We start from the raw sequence: 17,727 nt of genomic DNA, 5'->3' as shown, positions 1-17,727 counted from the left end.
TAATCTGGTTTTGGTTCATGAAGCATGCACAACCTTTAAAGGGAAACCTATATGAATTAATCTTATCTGGCCCAATGACTTTCTTTATAGACTTGCATAAATCACCCAGCTTCTCTAATTCTTCTGTGAAATCAGCCAATAGCAAGATCTGAGCAGGAAAATGTGATTTCATTTTAAAGATGATTTTGCTATTATAAGATGTAGTTTTGTTTCACTGGGGAAGGAAGACAGTTTCTACACCACTTGTGAAAGCGGATGCAGCCCATCTGTCTTGGAGAGGTTTGCCCTGGAAAGTACTGCCAGTCAGGGTGCTGAGGAGCTGGGAGCATGACTACCAGAAGAAAAGATTATTTTCCTCTGGGAAAATCAGCCTTCCACAGCTCCTGGGATTGTTAGGAGGATACCATAGCATTATGTGGATTATTCAGTTATTTTCTCTTATAAAAATGTTTTACACATAACAGCCAAATTTTTAACATGGTACCATACTGAAGCCAGTAGAACAAAACCTGTTTTCCAAAGCTTTGATAAGTTGAAGTAAATGGGAAAACCGTGGTTTCTACTAGTACAGTAATCAGTACTTCCTAAAGCCTATCTCAGGCACTCCAGCTTGAGCAAGCTGGTTACTGGGTAAGAGCGAAATCTGAGCTAATATTATTTACCTGAGGCAGATTTGTGGCATATTGCTGTTTGAGCAGCAAGCATTTGTACCCCTTTTCTTAAATACATGGTCTGTGGTCATGTCAGAAGGTGTTATCAGTATCTCTGCAGCCGGGAATAGCAGGAATTGGTGAGGCAGGGAGGCAGGCAGTGCCTGCAAGGGCAGCAAAGCGGGGGCGAAGCTCCCTCATTAATGCTGTGCTCATTACCCTGCTGTGCCAGGGATGTGCACGGGTAACAGCAATTCCTGCAGCCAGAGAAGGAGCAACACACCAGTCTGCTATATTGTCACATTTCTTAAAGCTAATCACCTCTTAGTATTTGCTCTAACTCTAATTTTCTACTTTGCAGCTGAAGTTCAAAGTGAAATTGAACGGATCTTTGAATTGGCCAGGACACTGCAGTTGGTAGTGCTTGATGCTGATACCATTAATCACCCAGCTCAACTGAGCAAAACCTCTCTGGCTCCCATTATAGTATATGTAAAGATTTCTTCTCCTAAGGTAAATATTTTAGATACCTTCATGTTCTTTCTGGTTTTTTCGGTTGTTGGGGTTTTTTGGGGGGGCTTAAATGCAGCTATTCACACATCCTCATTTAGGTTCAGAGCTATAGATTTTTATTGCTTCCCTTTGGATAGCGAACCATTTATAATCAAAAAAGTATCTGAGCTCTAGTGTTAGCCAAAACCTATTTTGGAAAAGATGCTGTAGCTCCAATGAGTTTTTTAGTTGGAATTGCACTTTCAGTATCAACCACTTAAGTAATGCTCATGGTTTGTCAAATCAAAATAATATGGAAATGAAAGAATGATTTTCATTGAATGAGTAAGAGACTGATTGCTAAATTTTAATATCTGATAATATACTCTTTCAGTGTGTATAAAAAATGCACAGACTTTGTGAAGAGGCATTTGAAAGAGAAAGATGAATTTGTGAAAAGAGCACTCAGGAGATCAATTAAAAAATTCAACTTAGAAAAAAATCAAAACCAGAAGCATCAGAAAAAAGGCCGGAGTGGAACTTTTTAGTGCTTGTAAAGGAAAGGAGTTATTTGTATGTAAATGAAAATTAGCACATTCTGGATGAGGAAACATAGGAAATGTTGTTGAAGCCAGCAAATGAAGAATTTGCTCTGCTCGTGTGAGCAGTTTCAAATGTAAACATTTTAAGTGGTTATACATGTATATTAAGTCTGAGTCTGCTCACTTTTTTTAATGTCTTATTTTTCACAGGTTTTACAGAGGTTGATAAAATCTCGAGGGAAATCTCAGGCCAAACACCTTAATGTTCAGATGGTAGCAGCTGATAAACTGGCACAGTGTCCTCCTGTGAGTTACTGTTAATTTATGTCTTGTCTCTGAAAGGTGCCTTTCTTTTCAAGCACGAGGTTAATTACATAATTTTCGGGAATGTTTGCCCTCTTCTGGCCATATTTAACTATTGCTTTTTGCAGAGCACCTCCTGAGGTCTCAGGGCTCAGCTTTAGGGTGCAAGGGAAAAAGAGTTCTAGTCACAGCTAAGATTTGTGCTGGTACAGTCAGTGCTTCAGTAAACTGAACATTTCCTTTGCTTGCTAAGTTTTAGGGGGTTATTGGTTGAAAAATGAACCCTCTTCGTGACTGTCCTTTATCTCTGGTAGTTTGGAGCTCCTCTGGGGCATCTGTCAGCATGGCCTACCACTGCTAATGTTCTTGGTCAGGGTTTTGCCAAAGAGCTCAGTGGTACTGCGTAGCTGACAGCTCTGCAGTTCTTCTTCAGATGTGCATTGAAGCAAATTCTCTCCATTTCCTCCTATAAAGTGGAGGTGATGATACCCCAACTGTGTTTTAAACCTGGCATGCATTTCTGCCTGTGTACTCAGCTGCCAAGAGTATGGGTTAGGAACCAGAAGATGGGAGTACAGTTCAGTTGCAGATATAATTTGCCATAGTTATGGAGCTGAGTGAAAGGAATGTCTTCATCTTTTAAATTCAAGCATCTCAGTTAAGCAATGCTTGGGTCCCCAGGAAGTCAATGAAGAATGCTGGAGACCTGCACAGGCCCTCAGAGCTGCCTTCTGCTCCCTGACCAGGGAGGAAATGGATAAAACTCACCTCCTAACTTTAGGAGACTAAAATTAGACTGTGTGATTAATCTCTTACCTAATATTTGTATGACACTTGGAAACTGAATGATCTGTATTCTTATGGTTGTTAGTTACTGGTCTTAGTTTACCTTAGTTTTCTCTTCGTTATTCTACAAGGGGACTGAATCTCTTTCTTGCCATCCCATTTTTTCAATAGGTAATTGTGCAATATTTATCCCATCTTTCTGTGTATTTAAGATTTGTTCAGCTGCTTCTTCCTGTCTTCTTTGACTATGCATTACTATGTGGAAGTCACAAGGCCTTGCTTTAGCAAGTGTAATATTAGTGCTAGTTATGATTACCATCTTTTGTATCAACTGTATTCAGAAAAAAAAAAGATAAAATATCTTAATACAAGTAATATGATTCATTTTTGATTAATGGAAAGCACATTCAATGTCTCTAGCTGATCTCCCATTACTTGGTAATTATTCTCGCTAAAACCTTTTCTTTATCAGGAAATGTTCGATGTAATTCTTGATGAGAACCAGCTTGAAGATGCTTGTGAGCACCTTGCTGACTATCTGGAAGCCTACTGGAAGGCCACACATCCACCTAGCAGCAATCCTCCTAACCAGCTTCTCACTCGCACACTTGCAACAGCCACTCTTCCTATTAGCCCGGGTCCAAATATTAATCTACAGGTACAGTTTTTATGCCATCTCTTCTTTTTCTTCTGTCAACTTCTTCTCCTTCCAAAGCTCAGAGTTAGGCTAATGCTAAAATATGCTGAATATGTTTTCCTGTTGTTGGTAGATTGAAAACTTTTTCAGCAGACATTCACCCATTTGCAGTATAAAAGGCAAATGCAAGCACGTTACTGTTATTGCTATTGTATTCATCGTAGCATGTGTTTGTGTATTGACTAGGGGGCTGGTTTTGATTCCAAGGACTAAGCTGGCCTGACTGAAAACATATGTTGATGTGAAATTGAATACTTCAGGTTTTATTATGCCCAGGACACCGCTGTGCCAGTAATATGTGTACCAGCCACAAGCATTTTTATAGCTGGCCATGTGTAATCCAATCAGAGAAATAAAACAAGACTAAGACTGTGCACATTCCAGCCTCTGGTAACTTCCTGACTGATGGGCACACTATGGCTAATAGGCAAATCCTGGCCCCAGAGGCCCTGCATGACAAACTGGGTTATGTACAGGGCAGATCCACAAATGTTTGAGGGAAATCTGTGCCAGTCTTCCCACAGGCTGTAGAGTTGTTGAGGCTGAGGATTACTGACTGTATTAGTAAAGACTCAAGGTCAAAGTGGCCCTTCCAGTGTTTCCTTTGCTCTTTTATTTATTGGCCATTGCTGTGAAAAGTACAGACTTCCTTGAAGACAAAGTCTTATGTCAAATCCAAGTCCCACATTGTGCAGAAAGACCTTGAGAGAGGCTCTGTGTTCTGAACAGTGAGCACACTCTCCAGTGAGCTGGCAAAAGCAGGCTTTATTCCTGCCTTTGCACTGATGTGCCTGTTGATATGGGCATAATATGTCCCCTCTCTTCTCCTTTGACTTTTGGTTTGGATCATTTAATTGAGATGTTCAGCATAACGAGATGTTTTCCTTTGGATATGTGTTGCATGATATGAAATGAAGTGTTCAAACTACTTCACTCCTTCATTATAAGTAGTGAGTGACTCCTTGAGGCTGAGAAGTACACAGGGGGGGATAAAATAGATCTGTCCCAGATCAAATAAAGGCTTACTACATCTAAGTTTCTACCTAAGTTCAATATATGCCCATAAATTACATACACATGCAAGTTATAATTCATAACTTTGGCTAAGAAAAACACTTCCCCTTAGAAAATCAAAGGAAAAAAATGTATTTGCAACCAAGTTAAAATGCAAATAGTTGTGCTCCTTTTTTATGGTTTTGCAAAACACGTTTTTGTGTCAAAAAATTTATTTCTCACTAGAAAACCACAGACTTGACAGGTTTGTTGTTTAACAAGAAAAATTTCTTTAGCCATCTTGAAGGGTATCTCCTTCTCTTGCTTTCAGATACAGTTGCAGGAAAAGAGACTGTAAGCTATAGCTCATTTCTGCCTTTTTTTCTGTCCTCAGAGCTGAAACACCTTGAAAAAATTGTGAGCTGGAAGAATTTCTGAGTATGAAATTCAGTATTGTTGTGTGCAGCCTTGCTAGATAAACTTTCTTTGCTTTGTAAACTTCTAAATTATTTTGTTCAAGTGTTTTTATGCTTTTTGAGTGTGGATTTATAGCTCACATACTCATTCTATTAACCACATTCTCTGGAAGAACTGTGCAGAGTTTTAATAACACTTTTCTGAATGCTGTGCTGTCTCCTTACCAACTAACAGATTTTTATTTTAAGGACTAAAAATGAGGATGTATTTGCAGTTTCAAAGTTTGTTTGTAGGTCTACTAGTATAGCAGTGTGAATCAACAGGGATCCCTAATTGAACATAAAACTTTTCTGTTCCTTTGGTTTCATTTTCCTACGATACATCTTCAGCTGACATCTCAAACCTGAGCTTGTCATTGTCTTAGCACAGAGTGGGTCTGTTTTTTAATGATGGTGGCTGAACCCATTCTTTCAACAGTGTTAAGACCCTGTATTTAGAGAACTTAAAGTCTATACCTGTGCTGTTTTTCTGGACTGCTCTACAGGGAAAAGCCACCAGTTGTTTGGTCTGGAGGAGCCACGACCGCACTGCAGAGCATTGGAGTCATCCCCCCCCGGGGCCAATGCAGTGCCCCTTTGCCATGAAACATATTTTGGGTTTGTGGGTTTTAAGTCCCCAGTGTACATTGTGAGGAAGGATTTGTGTTGCCAGCTGCCAGAGTGGCATTTTTACAGCATGAAGCTGCCTGTGTGCATTGCATGGCACGAGGTGCTTGAAGGCGTGAGGCGTCCTGGGACAGTTTGAAATTAAATAGGCAAAGACCTTATGTCTATCTGAGGGGGAGCTTCAGAACAAAATTGTATGGAAATAGTTGGAAATAACTCCAGAAGGTCTGGAGCCACCTCACACACATATGGTGCAGCTGATCAAGGACCACTGGAAATAAGGAGCAGGGCAAATTCACTTAGTGGACAAAGGCTTCTCTGTCCTCTTTCAACACTGTATAAACTTCTTTCCAAGAACCCCTACTTCTTTGAAAGTACAAACTGAGTACTGAAATAGGATTATCTCAAACTTTTTCTATTTTAGACAAAATCCTTATGAAATCGGGCCATAAAATTCCTGCACTGAAGAATCTATACCAAATCAGAGCCCAAATTTGGTTATGAACCAAAAAGCCAGACTCTAATCCAGATTCAGACATTACCTGTTCAGCGTCCCTGTAATATTTAATGGAAGTTACTGTCAATGAATTTGCCCATAAATCCCAACAGCCCTAAAACTATTCTGAAATTGCAGCTTTTGGTTCTAAATTTAATCATTGTTTCTTTTCATGTGCTCATCATAGCACAGAAGATGCATCTGAGCTTGTAAGAGCATCAGTGTTTCCAATGCAGGTTCAAATTTTGCATTTGTTCTCAAACCACAGCACTGACAGATTTTATTAGTCATGTTTATGTATAGGTACTTGCATTTGACTCCATGAGAACTATAGGGTTTCACATATCTGCTATATTTATGTGCCTTAAAGCCAGTCATGGTGATGAACTGATGAAAGTTGTGTTTACACATGCAAAGCAGGCATATTTCTGCTTTGGACTCTTTTGTTTTTCTCTTCATTTCACTTACAATTCACCTCCGTTGAGTCATTTTATGTCACCTTGAACAGATCTATTCATGTTTACAATTATTATATTCCCTTCTGGCAAATCAGAATCATCTTGAGAATCACAAAAGCAAGAACAAATAAGAAATTTGACTGCTATTCCTGTTACCTTGTTCTCATCTATGCCATTTGTTTCGAATTAGAAACCCAGCTCATCTCTCAGATGTTTGCATAATAAAATGTTGTCTTAGAAAATTGGGATTTGTCAAATTTACCAAGTTTCTGATTTGAAATATGCTGCTTTTTATAAGTTTCTGATTAAATACAGATTATTTTCCTTTTCAATTTCCTGTGATTTTACTTTTTGGGTTGCTAGGAAACCCACCTGCCAGGATCTGTGGCTGAAGGACAAAATTTCCTCCTTCCCCTAGCTCTTTTCCACAAAATAGAAAGACAGAAAGAAGATATGTCCATGAACTGCCCTGGGGCCAATCCTTATTTTTAGACAACTCTGAACATAGAAGGGCAAACTTAAGACTAACTTAGGTATTCAGAACAGTCTCACAAACAAATGCCTGTATAACTCTGGTAAAATCTACATTAATTTTGTGCAGCAGAGATGATTTTGTCTTGACATTCTTCATCCGATGTGAGAAGCATAATTCAATTTCAATATTACTATTAAAACTTTTGCAATTAAGCCTGAAAAGTCCTTAGCTGCAGCTTGGCAATAAAAGCAGGTTAATGTAATGACATACCCAAATGAGGTAAATAATGCCACTTGTTCATTTTGCAGTGATTTCAAAGCATTTATGCGGGTGAAGAGTAGGTTTATTGCCTGGTAATTTTTATTTCAGTCTTTTAATAGCAGTGGTGTGTTAGGAAATTTTTTATGTGATAATATCACTCTCCTCCTGCTTTTCTTGGCAATGGGCCGTATTCTCGAGCTCTTAAAATTATGAGGTCAATGTTTAATTTTTCATTACCAAGAAGAAATGAAATTATTGCTGAGAAAACAGAAGGTCAGTGATACTATTAGTATCATAATACAAACTTTATTCATACCAGATTCAATTGCATTTTTTTTCCTTAAAAAAAAAGTTCCTTTATAAGAGCCAAGGTTTTGTACTTTGGTTCTTTGCTGGAATCCACCTCCTCAGCCCTTTAAAATCACTTTCCCATAGTAGCTGTTGCCAGACACGCATCTGTAAACTCTCAACTGATATATGCCCTCTCCTGGCATGATATCTCCTTTCAATTTTTCTGCAGTTTGTCCTGTTTCTGCATGCTCTCTTTTTCTTTGGAGGGTGGTGACAATGATTGCTAACTGGAGTAGTCAGAAACATCACAAGAAATGAGAAATTGCCACAGAATAACCCAAGTGTCACCCTAAATTCTGATGAGAGAAAAAATAATTGTTTGTATTATAATACTGAATTTTCAGTAAAAGTGGAATACTAATGGTTTCTTTCCTAGTTTAGATTCAAAGTGGATTGTTCTGTACTTGAAATTTTATTGGTTTCATGGTACTTTCTAGTTGAATTTGATATTGGGGGAAGCTTTTCAATGTGTGTACCTCATGACCTTACTGCTGGTTCTGGTAGCAGGGATCTCAAGGAGACCAGAGGAATGACCATTCGGTCCCTGAGCGCAGCGGTTCCCACATTGAGGAGGAAGCACGGGTCGAACCCACCAAGAAATCCCAGCACCGCTCCTCCTCCAGCCAGCACCACAACCATCGCAGTGGTGGCAGAGGCCTTCACAGGCAGGAAACTTTTGACTCAGAAACACAAGACAGCAGAGATTCAGCTTACGTAGAGCCAAAGGAGGACTACTCACATGAGCACGGTGACCACTATGATTCTCACAGGGATCATAATCACAGAGACGAGTCCCGTGGGATCAGTGAACACAGACACAGAGAGTCCCGGCACCGCTCAAAGGAGAGGGACCGCGAGCAGGACCACAATGAATGCAACAAACAGCGCAGTCGCCATAAATCAAGGGACCAATATTGTGACAAGGATGGGGAAGTGATATCGAAAAAACGTAACGATGCAGGAGAGTGGAACAGGGATGTTTACATCCGTCAGTAACTTTTGCCTCTGGCAGTCTTGTGTTTCTTTGAAGTCTTGTAACAATGCCCCTTGAAAATATCTTGGGTTCTTCTTTGCAGAACATATGGTATCCTTCTGTATGCTGATTTGTATTGCTGTTGCTCGCATAGCAATAGCATGAAATAGAATATTCATATACTTATTTTTTTGGTTAGTGCTATATGAATTAGTGTAGTACAACTGAAGAGTTCCTGATGTTGTACTATGACATTTTTCAAGCTGTTTTTGGTAGCTGCCACTTGAACAATATCTGTTGCCATCAAGGTGTTGTTAGTGTTTTTTAAAAAAAAAAGGTACATTTGATGTCTAATAACTTCCCATGTATTCAGCAAGCCAGGATCAGCACATAAAAAAATCTAAAACTTTTTGTCTGCTCTGATTTTTAATTTGTATGCACTTGATTTTGCATATTGATTTAAGCACCACTCTGTTGCTTGTACCTCTGGTGGTCTCCGTATGAAGACAGAATTCAGTCTTGCCTTACACACAGGGGATCATGGAGTCAAAATCTATTTTCTATGTATTGGTACTGTGTACTGTATATACAGTTTATAAATGTTATTTCTGCAGACACCTTCTTACTATATAAGTTTGATCACACTGTTTTAGAGTCCTAATGCCAAGTCAGCAGATTTGCTTTTGAATTACTGGCAACTGGAACTAGCCTCACTTAGGAAATCTGTAACAGTGTTCAATCTAAATACTTTTTCTTCTGTAGCAGAAAGCTTATACTTATTGTAAATATGGATGAGTGCTTGAGATAAAGGGTGTAACTCTTATACCTTATGCTGTCCTTGCAAACCAAATTTTGCATTTTAAAGTTACAGTAAAGGTAATGAACTTACCACTATAAATTATTCTTCTCTGTTCAGGTCACAATATTGCAATGGGCACAGCTTAATTTTTGTTCTACTGTCAGCAAACAGAGCACACATGTTGGAGGTGTGTATGTAAGTGGGTGGGTGGTGGATTGATGTTCGTGTGCGTGTGCACGTTAGGCAGCAAACTGTAAAAATCTACTGAAGAAAACATAAGTTACTCAAAAGCCCAAAAAGTCTATTTCTACATTCTGTCTCTTAATTTAAAAATCCAAATTGCATTCAGGGAATATGAGGGAATTTACTGACCCAGGTAATTGGGTAAGCATAAATCTGCTGGCTCTTTGTTGAGATTCAGGAGAGTAAAAACAGGCAAATGTTACTGTGAGTTTCACTGGAAATGTAAAATCTTTGTGTTTTAGAGTATTTGTTTTAGTAAGAAAAGTTTACACAGCTTGTGGAGGGTTATTTTGTCGGAAAATAAATTTTTGTAGCTTCTCCACTTTTTCTACACTTGCCAATTCTCTGCATTCCCACTCTGCAGCCAGCTCACTGCTTTTCCTTCACCAAAGCTGTTGTGCTGCTGATGAGAGCATAGAAAAATGACTGTGACTCTGTTAGGAGCTTTCTAGAGAAAATGCATTGAAATTGAAGGGAGTGAACACAGTTTGTTTTGCACTGAACACCTGTTGCACTGGTAAGTGGGGGGAAATTCTCTATTATTTTTGACTCCAGGTTCCATACCCTTGCCTAGTGTAAAAGCTGTTCTGCATCACATGTAGTCTTTGTAGTACTTGTATTAATGAAATACTTTTTGTATTTCCCTGTAAATAGCACATTATATAAAGACTGTAGTGTGATAATAATTAGTTTAGCTGGAAGTTCTTTTTATTTATTATTTCAATTCTGGGAATATCAGCATTGCCTGATTTTGAATATCATTTTAGTGAAATGGATAAGATATATGGCAGGTGCATGCTTTCTCCAGTCTCCTAGCCCAGCATCCAAGAAACTCGCTTAAACATTCTCTGCCCTTCCTCTCCTACCCCTCTCCCTGGTGCTTTATAAGCATTTTTACAACAAGCTAAGAGTGGTAAATTCTGCTGTCAGTTATCTGGCCATTCCTCCCAGTGCTGCTGACTGTTGTGGTTATTCAAGGGTAGGTTTTGGCTCAAAGCATGAACTGTGGGGAACACAAGAAAAAAGGTTATTTTTCTAGAAATAAAATTCTCATCATTTTCTAAACATCACTAAATGGCTTTGTAGAGAAAGGAAGAATAGGTAAGTAGATCTGTTGTGTTACTAAATGGATATAGAAGAGTACATAAACTGGTTTTTGATACAAGAGAATTTTCAGGGTATCTGTAAAAAATTACATTAAAAGACTGTTGTTTGAATCATATCAGATCACATGTAAGTGAGAAGAAAATTATATTGTCTTGCTCTGTATAGCCTGGCTTTAGCTAATTTACCAGTTGCAGTAAATGGTGTTGCTCCCTGCAACTCATGACAACTATGTCGTCTAAGAAGTGATTCCACTTCAATACCTTGAATATTTTGTTGGTTTTTTTGTTGGGTTTTTGGTTGGGTGTGGGGTTTTTTGCTTTGTTTGTTTGTTTACTTTTGCTCCAGAGAGTGTTTATTTTTCAGCTTTCCCAAAGTATTTTTTAAGGAATGTTTGACAGAATTTCAAAGCACTGAGTAGTATATGAAAACTATGGCATAGGCAGTTTGTGTATAGACAAATAAATGAGAAAATAAAGAGCATAGTCCAAGCCCTAGTATTTAAGTATGGCCTATATATTGATTCATGGAGTATAAACATTAAAAAAAAAAGACAAATCCAAATCCAACTGTTCATAGAATTGTGTTTTATATAGTGCTGCTATTTATGTATAGACAACATTCTACCAAACACGTGTATTTCTTAGGCAGACTCACTGAATAGGTTTTATTAGCTGAGATACTTTTTTTCAGTTTCTGTTTTAAGAGTGACAAATCATTTGTAATGTGAGCTTGTACTACATATATTGCACAATACCACCTGCCTGCTGAGCACTACTTTGAAAAGCACTTTAACAGAGTTATGTCAATAAGAAGCTTTAAAAATACTCCAAGTGGAGGACATATCAAAGATTATTGTGATGAAATGTCTTTGCAGAGTTTTGCCATTAGAAGGTTTAATATTGGTTGCATTAGGATACTAATGAGTTCATACTTCTGTATCTGGTTTCAGGGGTTTTGAATCTGAGAAATGGTAGAGGTCCCAGTGAGCTCCAGAGTCTTATGGATGTGTGGTACAAAACAACTAAAAAGATAATAAAACCAGTGAAACAGAAGGAAAGGGAGGAAGATAAAATAATTAAGTGATATGTAAGTCTGGGCAGCTCAACTCTGTATTTTTCTAAAGAATTTCAGTATATGGAAGGAATGGGATGCATTTCAAGATCTGCATGTACATGTTAGATGTTAACCTTATTTTTATGTGTTTTTTCAAATGACTGTACATCAGTGCTGAGTAGCCTAAGTCTATCCTTTACCAGTTTTCTAGTGTCACACAGATGTCATGCAAGAAAGAATTCTCTTCCAGAGGAGCTGGAAGGAGATGACAGTAAAAGTCTCCAGACCTGCTAAGGGACAGGACAGTAGGGAAGAATAAGCAAACAGGTTTGTTCACAAAGGCAGCATCAGTACGAGTTATATGCTGAAAACACTATTTTTACTAAATTGATCTATAAATTACTGCCTAGAATTTAAAGACTTCTTCTAGAATGCTCATGAATTTATATTCTGTATCTGGCATCAGCATCAAGAGTTCAGAATTTGAAGAGAGATCCATAGTTTTTGCTTCTCAAGGAATAAAATTAAATACATAGTTTCTCGTAAGGCTCTGGACCCATTTAACAAGATCAGTTTTAAAGCCACAAAGAGTTTCAGAGGAGCACCTCTTTTCACAGAAATCTGTATACTCTTAACCTATAGCCCTTATAATAAATGGAGGATAAGGAAATGAAGTTGCACTCACTGAACCCTGAATAAAGGGAGAGGCCCATTTTTACTTCTCCCTGCATACCTGGTTACTTATCCTATACACGCAACTCCTGCCCAGATCTAATACACTGCCCCTTAATACTTTGTCTTTTATGAATCTGTTGGCAATTACCATTTTTAACCTCTGTTGGTTTCTAAAGTCATGCTCACGTTGTGGGACACCTGCAAAGGTTTTAATGGGGTCCATTATCATTCCCTCAGCTGGAATGAAGTGAGTGGTCTGACTGCTTTTAATCAGTGATGTTCAAAGGAAAAGAGCTGGTGTAAACCACCTCCTGTGTTTGTTAGTTACTAAAGCCTCTTCAAAAGGTGTTTTGATTTGTGGTTACATTTGACCTCTGATTGCTTTAAAATGTCAGGCTGAAAGCCGTTTTCCAAAAGTTTTTGACTTTCATTCTATTCCATCCATAAATATCGAGCATATTGCAAAAACTTTATTACAAAGTCTAAACAGAGAAATTATTTTTCAGAGTGTAATATAACATTTCTGGTGTACATTTACTTATATTTATTACTTTATTGCAGATCTTTCACCAAAATCTTAGTTCTTCTATCATCTGTAAGATATGTGGATGCCATTTTTACTGTGAATGTTTTTAATCAAATGTTATTTAATCAATTTTATTGCTCGGCAATTTGTCTGTAATTTATTTCCCCACTTTTATATAACGAACTATTACATATGAGCTTACAGTAGTTTTATAGACAGTTTCTTTTTATAACTTACCACCCTAGAAATGTATTCCTACGCAGCCCCAGAAAAGGTTTATATCAGATATAATAGAGATTAAGCAGGTTCTTTTAACTCATCCATATTCTCATTTCTTCCTTTATTCTTGCCACTTTTATCCATCATGCTTACCTACTCAGCAATGAATTCTAGCAGTACCAAATCGAATTTTCATATAAACTTCTTATTCATTAACAATCAAACATAAAAACAAGGTTCTTTATATTTTAAACTACCCACTCTAAAGTCATTTCTTGATTGACCACCCTCACTAGCCCATTCCTTAAAAAGCATATGAAATCCAGTGATCCACAAAACTGGTGCATTCCATGACACTGAAACAAGAAAAAGCTCTATTATAATTTCATAGTATATGAGGCTGCCTATTTTAGTATCTTTCTACTGACCAAGATAGAGATTTAGATTTGGCACTATTACTAATCATTATTTGTGCAAACAGGGAAAACTACTTTTCAGACTTTCTTAACGACAGGATCTGATTGCATGCCTAATCTATCTATTTTGTAGGTTTAATCTTTCATTATAATGACAATAACTTTTTAAATTTAATATATAAATATCTCATATATATATATATATTTAAAATATATATAAATATATTCTATTGTGCTTCATCATCAACTGGTGAAGCACAATGATTCAGTGTGTAAAGATTATCAGGAAAGTAATCATATGATATGTTTAAAACACATATACACCATCCATCAGAACTGTCAATGACAGAGTATTCCTACCACTTCTGAAGTCACAGTAGGATTGGAATAGAAAAAAAAAGGTCATCCATCCAACTTTAGTCATCTAACTTGGCCACACCTGTAGTGAGAGAAAGGATGCTGGCTCCTTCAAGGGCTGGTGCATCTTAAGTGAGTTTCTGTTCTGACCTGCCTGACGAAGTCACTCCCCTGTTCCCAACAGGCACAGGGCCCTTGGGAAACAGCTCAGGCCAATCCCTTCCATATGCTGAGTGCTCTTCTAAGGCTCCCAGTTGACTTTTGCAGAAAAAACCTTAATAGCTAAAGTTCATATATCAGTAAATTTTTCAGGTGAAGTCTGCTCTGCAATTACACTGGAATTAACTAAAAGTTAGTTACATTTTCTTCCCAGCCCCAAGAAACTTCTCCTATAATATCAAGTGAGGTCACTTCCTTAAAATGCCAATCATCCAAACCTAAAGGAAGTGGGAGACGTCTCAATAAATATTCCACTAAAAATTCATCAATCTTAATTCTTTCAAATTCAGCATTGCACAAATCCTGCTACTGAAACTGGAGGTAAACTTCCTTACTTTCTATGAATACAGACTTCAGTATATAGTTTATGTGTGCTGATTAATGTTTACAAAATTTCTATAATCTGCAAAAAAGAAAATGCTTTTTTAGTAGCACTGAGTTAAAGATTTCAACACGTTCCTACAATAAAAGATTCGTCCCTTTTGTTCCCAGGTAATAATTTTCACCATATTTAGACTAGAAAGATTATAATATGAACTTAAATGACTCTAAATAGGATATCTCACCTACTACTGACGAAACAAAATTACTTTAAATTTTCTTTAGACATGGTGTGTTTAATGGCAAGGAATGACCAACAGAAGTAGAGAAGTAGTAGACAAGAATTCCATTTTCCCATCCTGCTGGGATAGGCCTTACAGAGGATGGACTTGTCAACCTTGGCAGGTCAGAAAAAACGTTTTTATTCAAGAGCAGTAGAAAACATACAGTATCAAAACATTTATGGAAAATGTATGAAAAAAGTAAACAACCAGACTACCGACAAAGAGAATTGTATAGATGGTTTTGATTGTGAGCAAATACAAAATGCACTTCTTACAGTAGAAAGACAAATGATAAAAGAACTATTGCTCTTTTTAATCCAACCAAATAATTATGTGTGAAAAGACAGACTTTTTCAGATAATCATTTTTAAAACTGGAAATTGATCGAGTGAGAGGAAAACACCAAACACACACAGATGTCAGTTTCTGTTTTTTCTTGTCCTTAGCTTTCCTTCTTTAGTGCTATTGTCAGTTCCAGCAGGACTGAGAATACTGTTCAAACTGGAACTGAAGCAGAATTATCAAATACATCGAACAACTTTTAAGAAATTCAGATTATTTAAACTTTGAGCAATGTAGTAAGGCAGTTTTCATTAGCATGCTTCCCCAGTTTCAATTTTCATTATTTTAGCTGGTGATGCTTTCTAACAAATAAAGAGTTAATATCCTTAGTTGTTTGAAAGGTGATTTGCAACATTTCAGATGGTATTATGCAGTTTTCTGTCTTTTGATATATTAATCATAACTGTAGCCCCTTCTGTTACAAATGTTTGATTTTAAAACTGTCACTTGTCAGCCAGTCCAATAGGCTATTTCAGAACCAATACAGTTTATGCATGGGAAGTTTGATGTTGAAACAATATTTATTTACATTCCCAGAGTGAGATGGTTTAATATATTCATGCTGCTATAAAAGACATGCTACAAAGCCTAATCGTATTTTGTGTATATACTATGTGTACAGAGAATCTTGCTTGTATTGAAATAAAAGAGAAATGAGGTTCTAAGTATCAATTTATAAAACAGTTCTTTGTAAAATGTTGCAGTGTTTTGAGAAGCAGTATTTAAGGAAACAAACTACTGGTAAACCTCCATAGAAACTCCCCTTTCCAAAAGTCATTGTAATAGTTCCCATCTATTTTTTTATGTTTGCATTTTGTAAAGTAGCTTACATCCCCTTCCTCCGCTTGCCACACCAGATAAGGGGAAACCAGAGCAGACAGCAGTATGAGTGAACATAGTTGTCATTCAGGCACTGACCTGCTGTAAATACAAAAGCAGAGGGAGACTCACAAATGATACTGCCCTTCCCCCAACCATGACTTTTCTGCTGCAACCTGTGGCTCTTTCCCATCAGAACAGCTGGCAGATTTTAGTGCTGCCATAGCAACCCTGCCGTCAGCCCGTTGGCTTGGTAACATTGCAGCAGGAAGAAAGGCACTTCACGTCTGAACTGTTCTTAGACTCACTGAGGTATTTTTTCAGGTTGCATTCCCAAATCCTTATTTACTGTTCGATTTAATAAATTTTGCAATGAAAAATCCTATACAGTCTTTATTTGCCAAAGAAATCAGGTCATCTTCTCTAGAACCTTGCAAATAATTAATATCCATTCCTTGCAATGTCACAGCAGATGGATCAAATCTCTGGAGCAGCTTCAGCTGATCAAGTGATAGTCCAGCTCCCTTCATGCCTTCTCCTCCAATGTGAGGTTCCTGTTCAAGTAACAAAGAAAAGCAAATTATTGCATCTCTAAACTTCCTAAATGCCCTAAATGTATTCTGCTGAGCTACTGAACAATTAACATGGACAAGCTGTGCTTGTATCCTTCACACCAGAAGATCCAGAAGTAATGTGGCTTCTTTTCTTGCCTTCATCTGGCCAATATTATTCAAACATATATACAATATTAATACAAGATATTTACAAGTATTTTGAGGAGGTGGTGATGCCACTCGTCCACTTTATCTCTGTAGTTTAGAGCACTTTTTGAGGATAGGTGCACAGGTCTAAAAGAATTCCTTACTCCAAGGGCTGACACATCCCAAGAAAGCTGTTACCACCAGCTAGCCAGTCTAAAGGGTTTAGGGTGCCACTTCTAAATGATTCAGCACTTCTGTGTACTGACTTAACAGCTATGAGTTAAGTCAAAAACAGTGAGTCCTCAGCCTGTTACCAGTATCATCAGTAACAGCAGTAGAATTCCGGAGACAGCTAGGCTGGAAAAGACCTTGGAAATCATCAAGTCCAACCTATGACCTAACACCATCTTGTCAACTGTACCATGGCACCAACTGCAATCCAGTCTTCCCTTAAATACCCACAGGGACTGTGACTCCACCACCTCCTAGGCAGCCCATTCCAACACTCAATCACCCTTTCTGTGAAGAATTTCTTTCTGATATCCAACCTAAAATGTTGGGATTCTTCACAGTAAAAACTTCAATTGGAGAGACTAAAAGCTCCAGTCCAGAATATTTTACTGCCTGAAGAGGCATCATTTTTGGGAGATGATGCAGCAGAAAAATTTAACTTTTGAGTTTTCTTGTCATGTAATAAGACTAACAGGTAAATGGGACTACTGTTACACGTGCATGTCTGTAAGGCAGAGAAAAAAAGAAAGAATCAATTTCAAGAGATAACATTTGGCTTTAAAATCCTGGAGAGGGGAAGGACTTAAAAATCCCATCCTTCTTCTCAATATTTCTTGTGAATAGCCTTGACTGCTTCCTATTAAAAACCCTAATTCCTGGAAAAAAGAATAATTCTTAGCTGGATTGTTCTTTCAATGCATTCAGTAAGGAGATGGAACAAAGTGTGCAAAAGCTGGCACTGCAATATCAAAAATAGATCTCCTTTGTCAATCTAGTCTAATGTAGTCCATAATGCAGCCTACAGCAGAGTGTTTTTTCAGCCATCACACTTTGCTAACACATGAGCTCACCCAGT

The 17,727-nt window shown here is 37.7% G+C and overlaps 2 protein-coding genes across 13 annotated transcripts in view; one reads left to right on the top strand and one right to left on the bottom strand.

Moving 5' to 3' along the window:
* CACNB2 (calcium voltage-gated channel auxiliary subunit beta 2) overlaps window positions 1–15,788 on the top strand; it is a 246,214-nt gene extending 230,426 nt beyond the window's left edge. For 4 of the 9 annotated variants that reach the window (XM_036403351.2, XM_036403326.2, XM_054517028.1 and 1 more), the window contains 4 exons: window positions 1,012–1,163; window positions 1,895–1,990; window positions 3,246–3,431; window positions 8,091–15,788. In XM_036403351.2, coding sequence (XP_036259244.1) covers window positions 1,012–1,163; window positions 1,895–1,990; window positions 3,246–3,431; window positions 8,091–8,582 — 926 coding nt within the window. In that variant the 3' untranslated portion in view covers window positions 8,583–15,788. Of the gene's footprint in view, window positions 1–1,011; window positions 1,164–1,894; window positions 1,991–3,245; window positions 3,432–4,857; window positions 4,902–8,090 lie in introns of all 9 variants that reach the window. The other 5 variants (XM_036403358.2, XM_036403334.2, XM_054517030.1 and 2 more) reach the window with 2 other exon arrangements.
* Window positions 14,893–17,727, bottom strand: part of NSUN6 (NOP2/Sun RNA methyltransferase 6) — a 22,111-nt gene continuing 19,276 nt past the window's right edge. For all 4 annotated transcript variants that reach the window (XM_036403418.2, XM_036403426.2, XM_036403410.1 and 1 more), the window contains one exon: window positions 14,893–16,493. In XM_036403418.2, coding sequence (XP_036259311.1) covers window positions 16,281–16,493 — 213 coding nt within the window. In that variant the 3' untranslated portion in view covers window positions 14,893–16,280. The remainder of the gene's footprint in view (window positions 16,494–17,727) is intronic.

Source organism: Molothrus ater, chromosome 1, assembly GCF_012460135.2.
Source record: "Molothrus ater isolate BHLD 08-10-18 breed brown headed cowbird chromosome 1, BPBGC_Mater_1.1, whole genome shotgun sequence".
In the NCBI taxonomy this organism is placed as follows: Eukaryota; Metazoa; Chordata; class Aves; order Passeriformes; family Icteridae; genus Molothrus; species Molothrus ater.
Note: the sequence above shows the minus strand (reverse complement) of the source record. Positions and strands in the feature narration are given on the sequence as shown.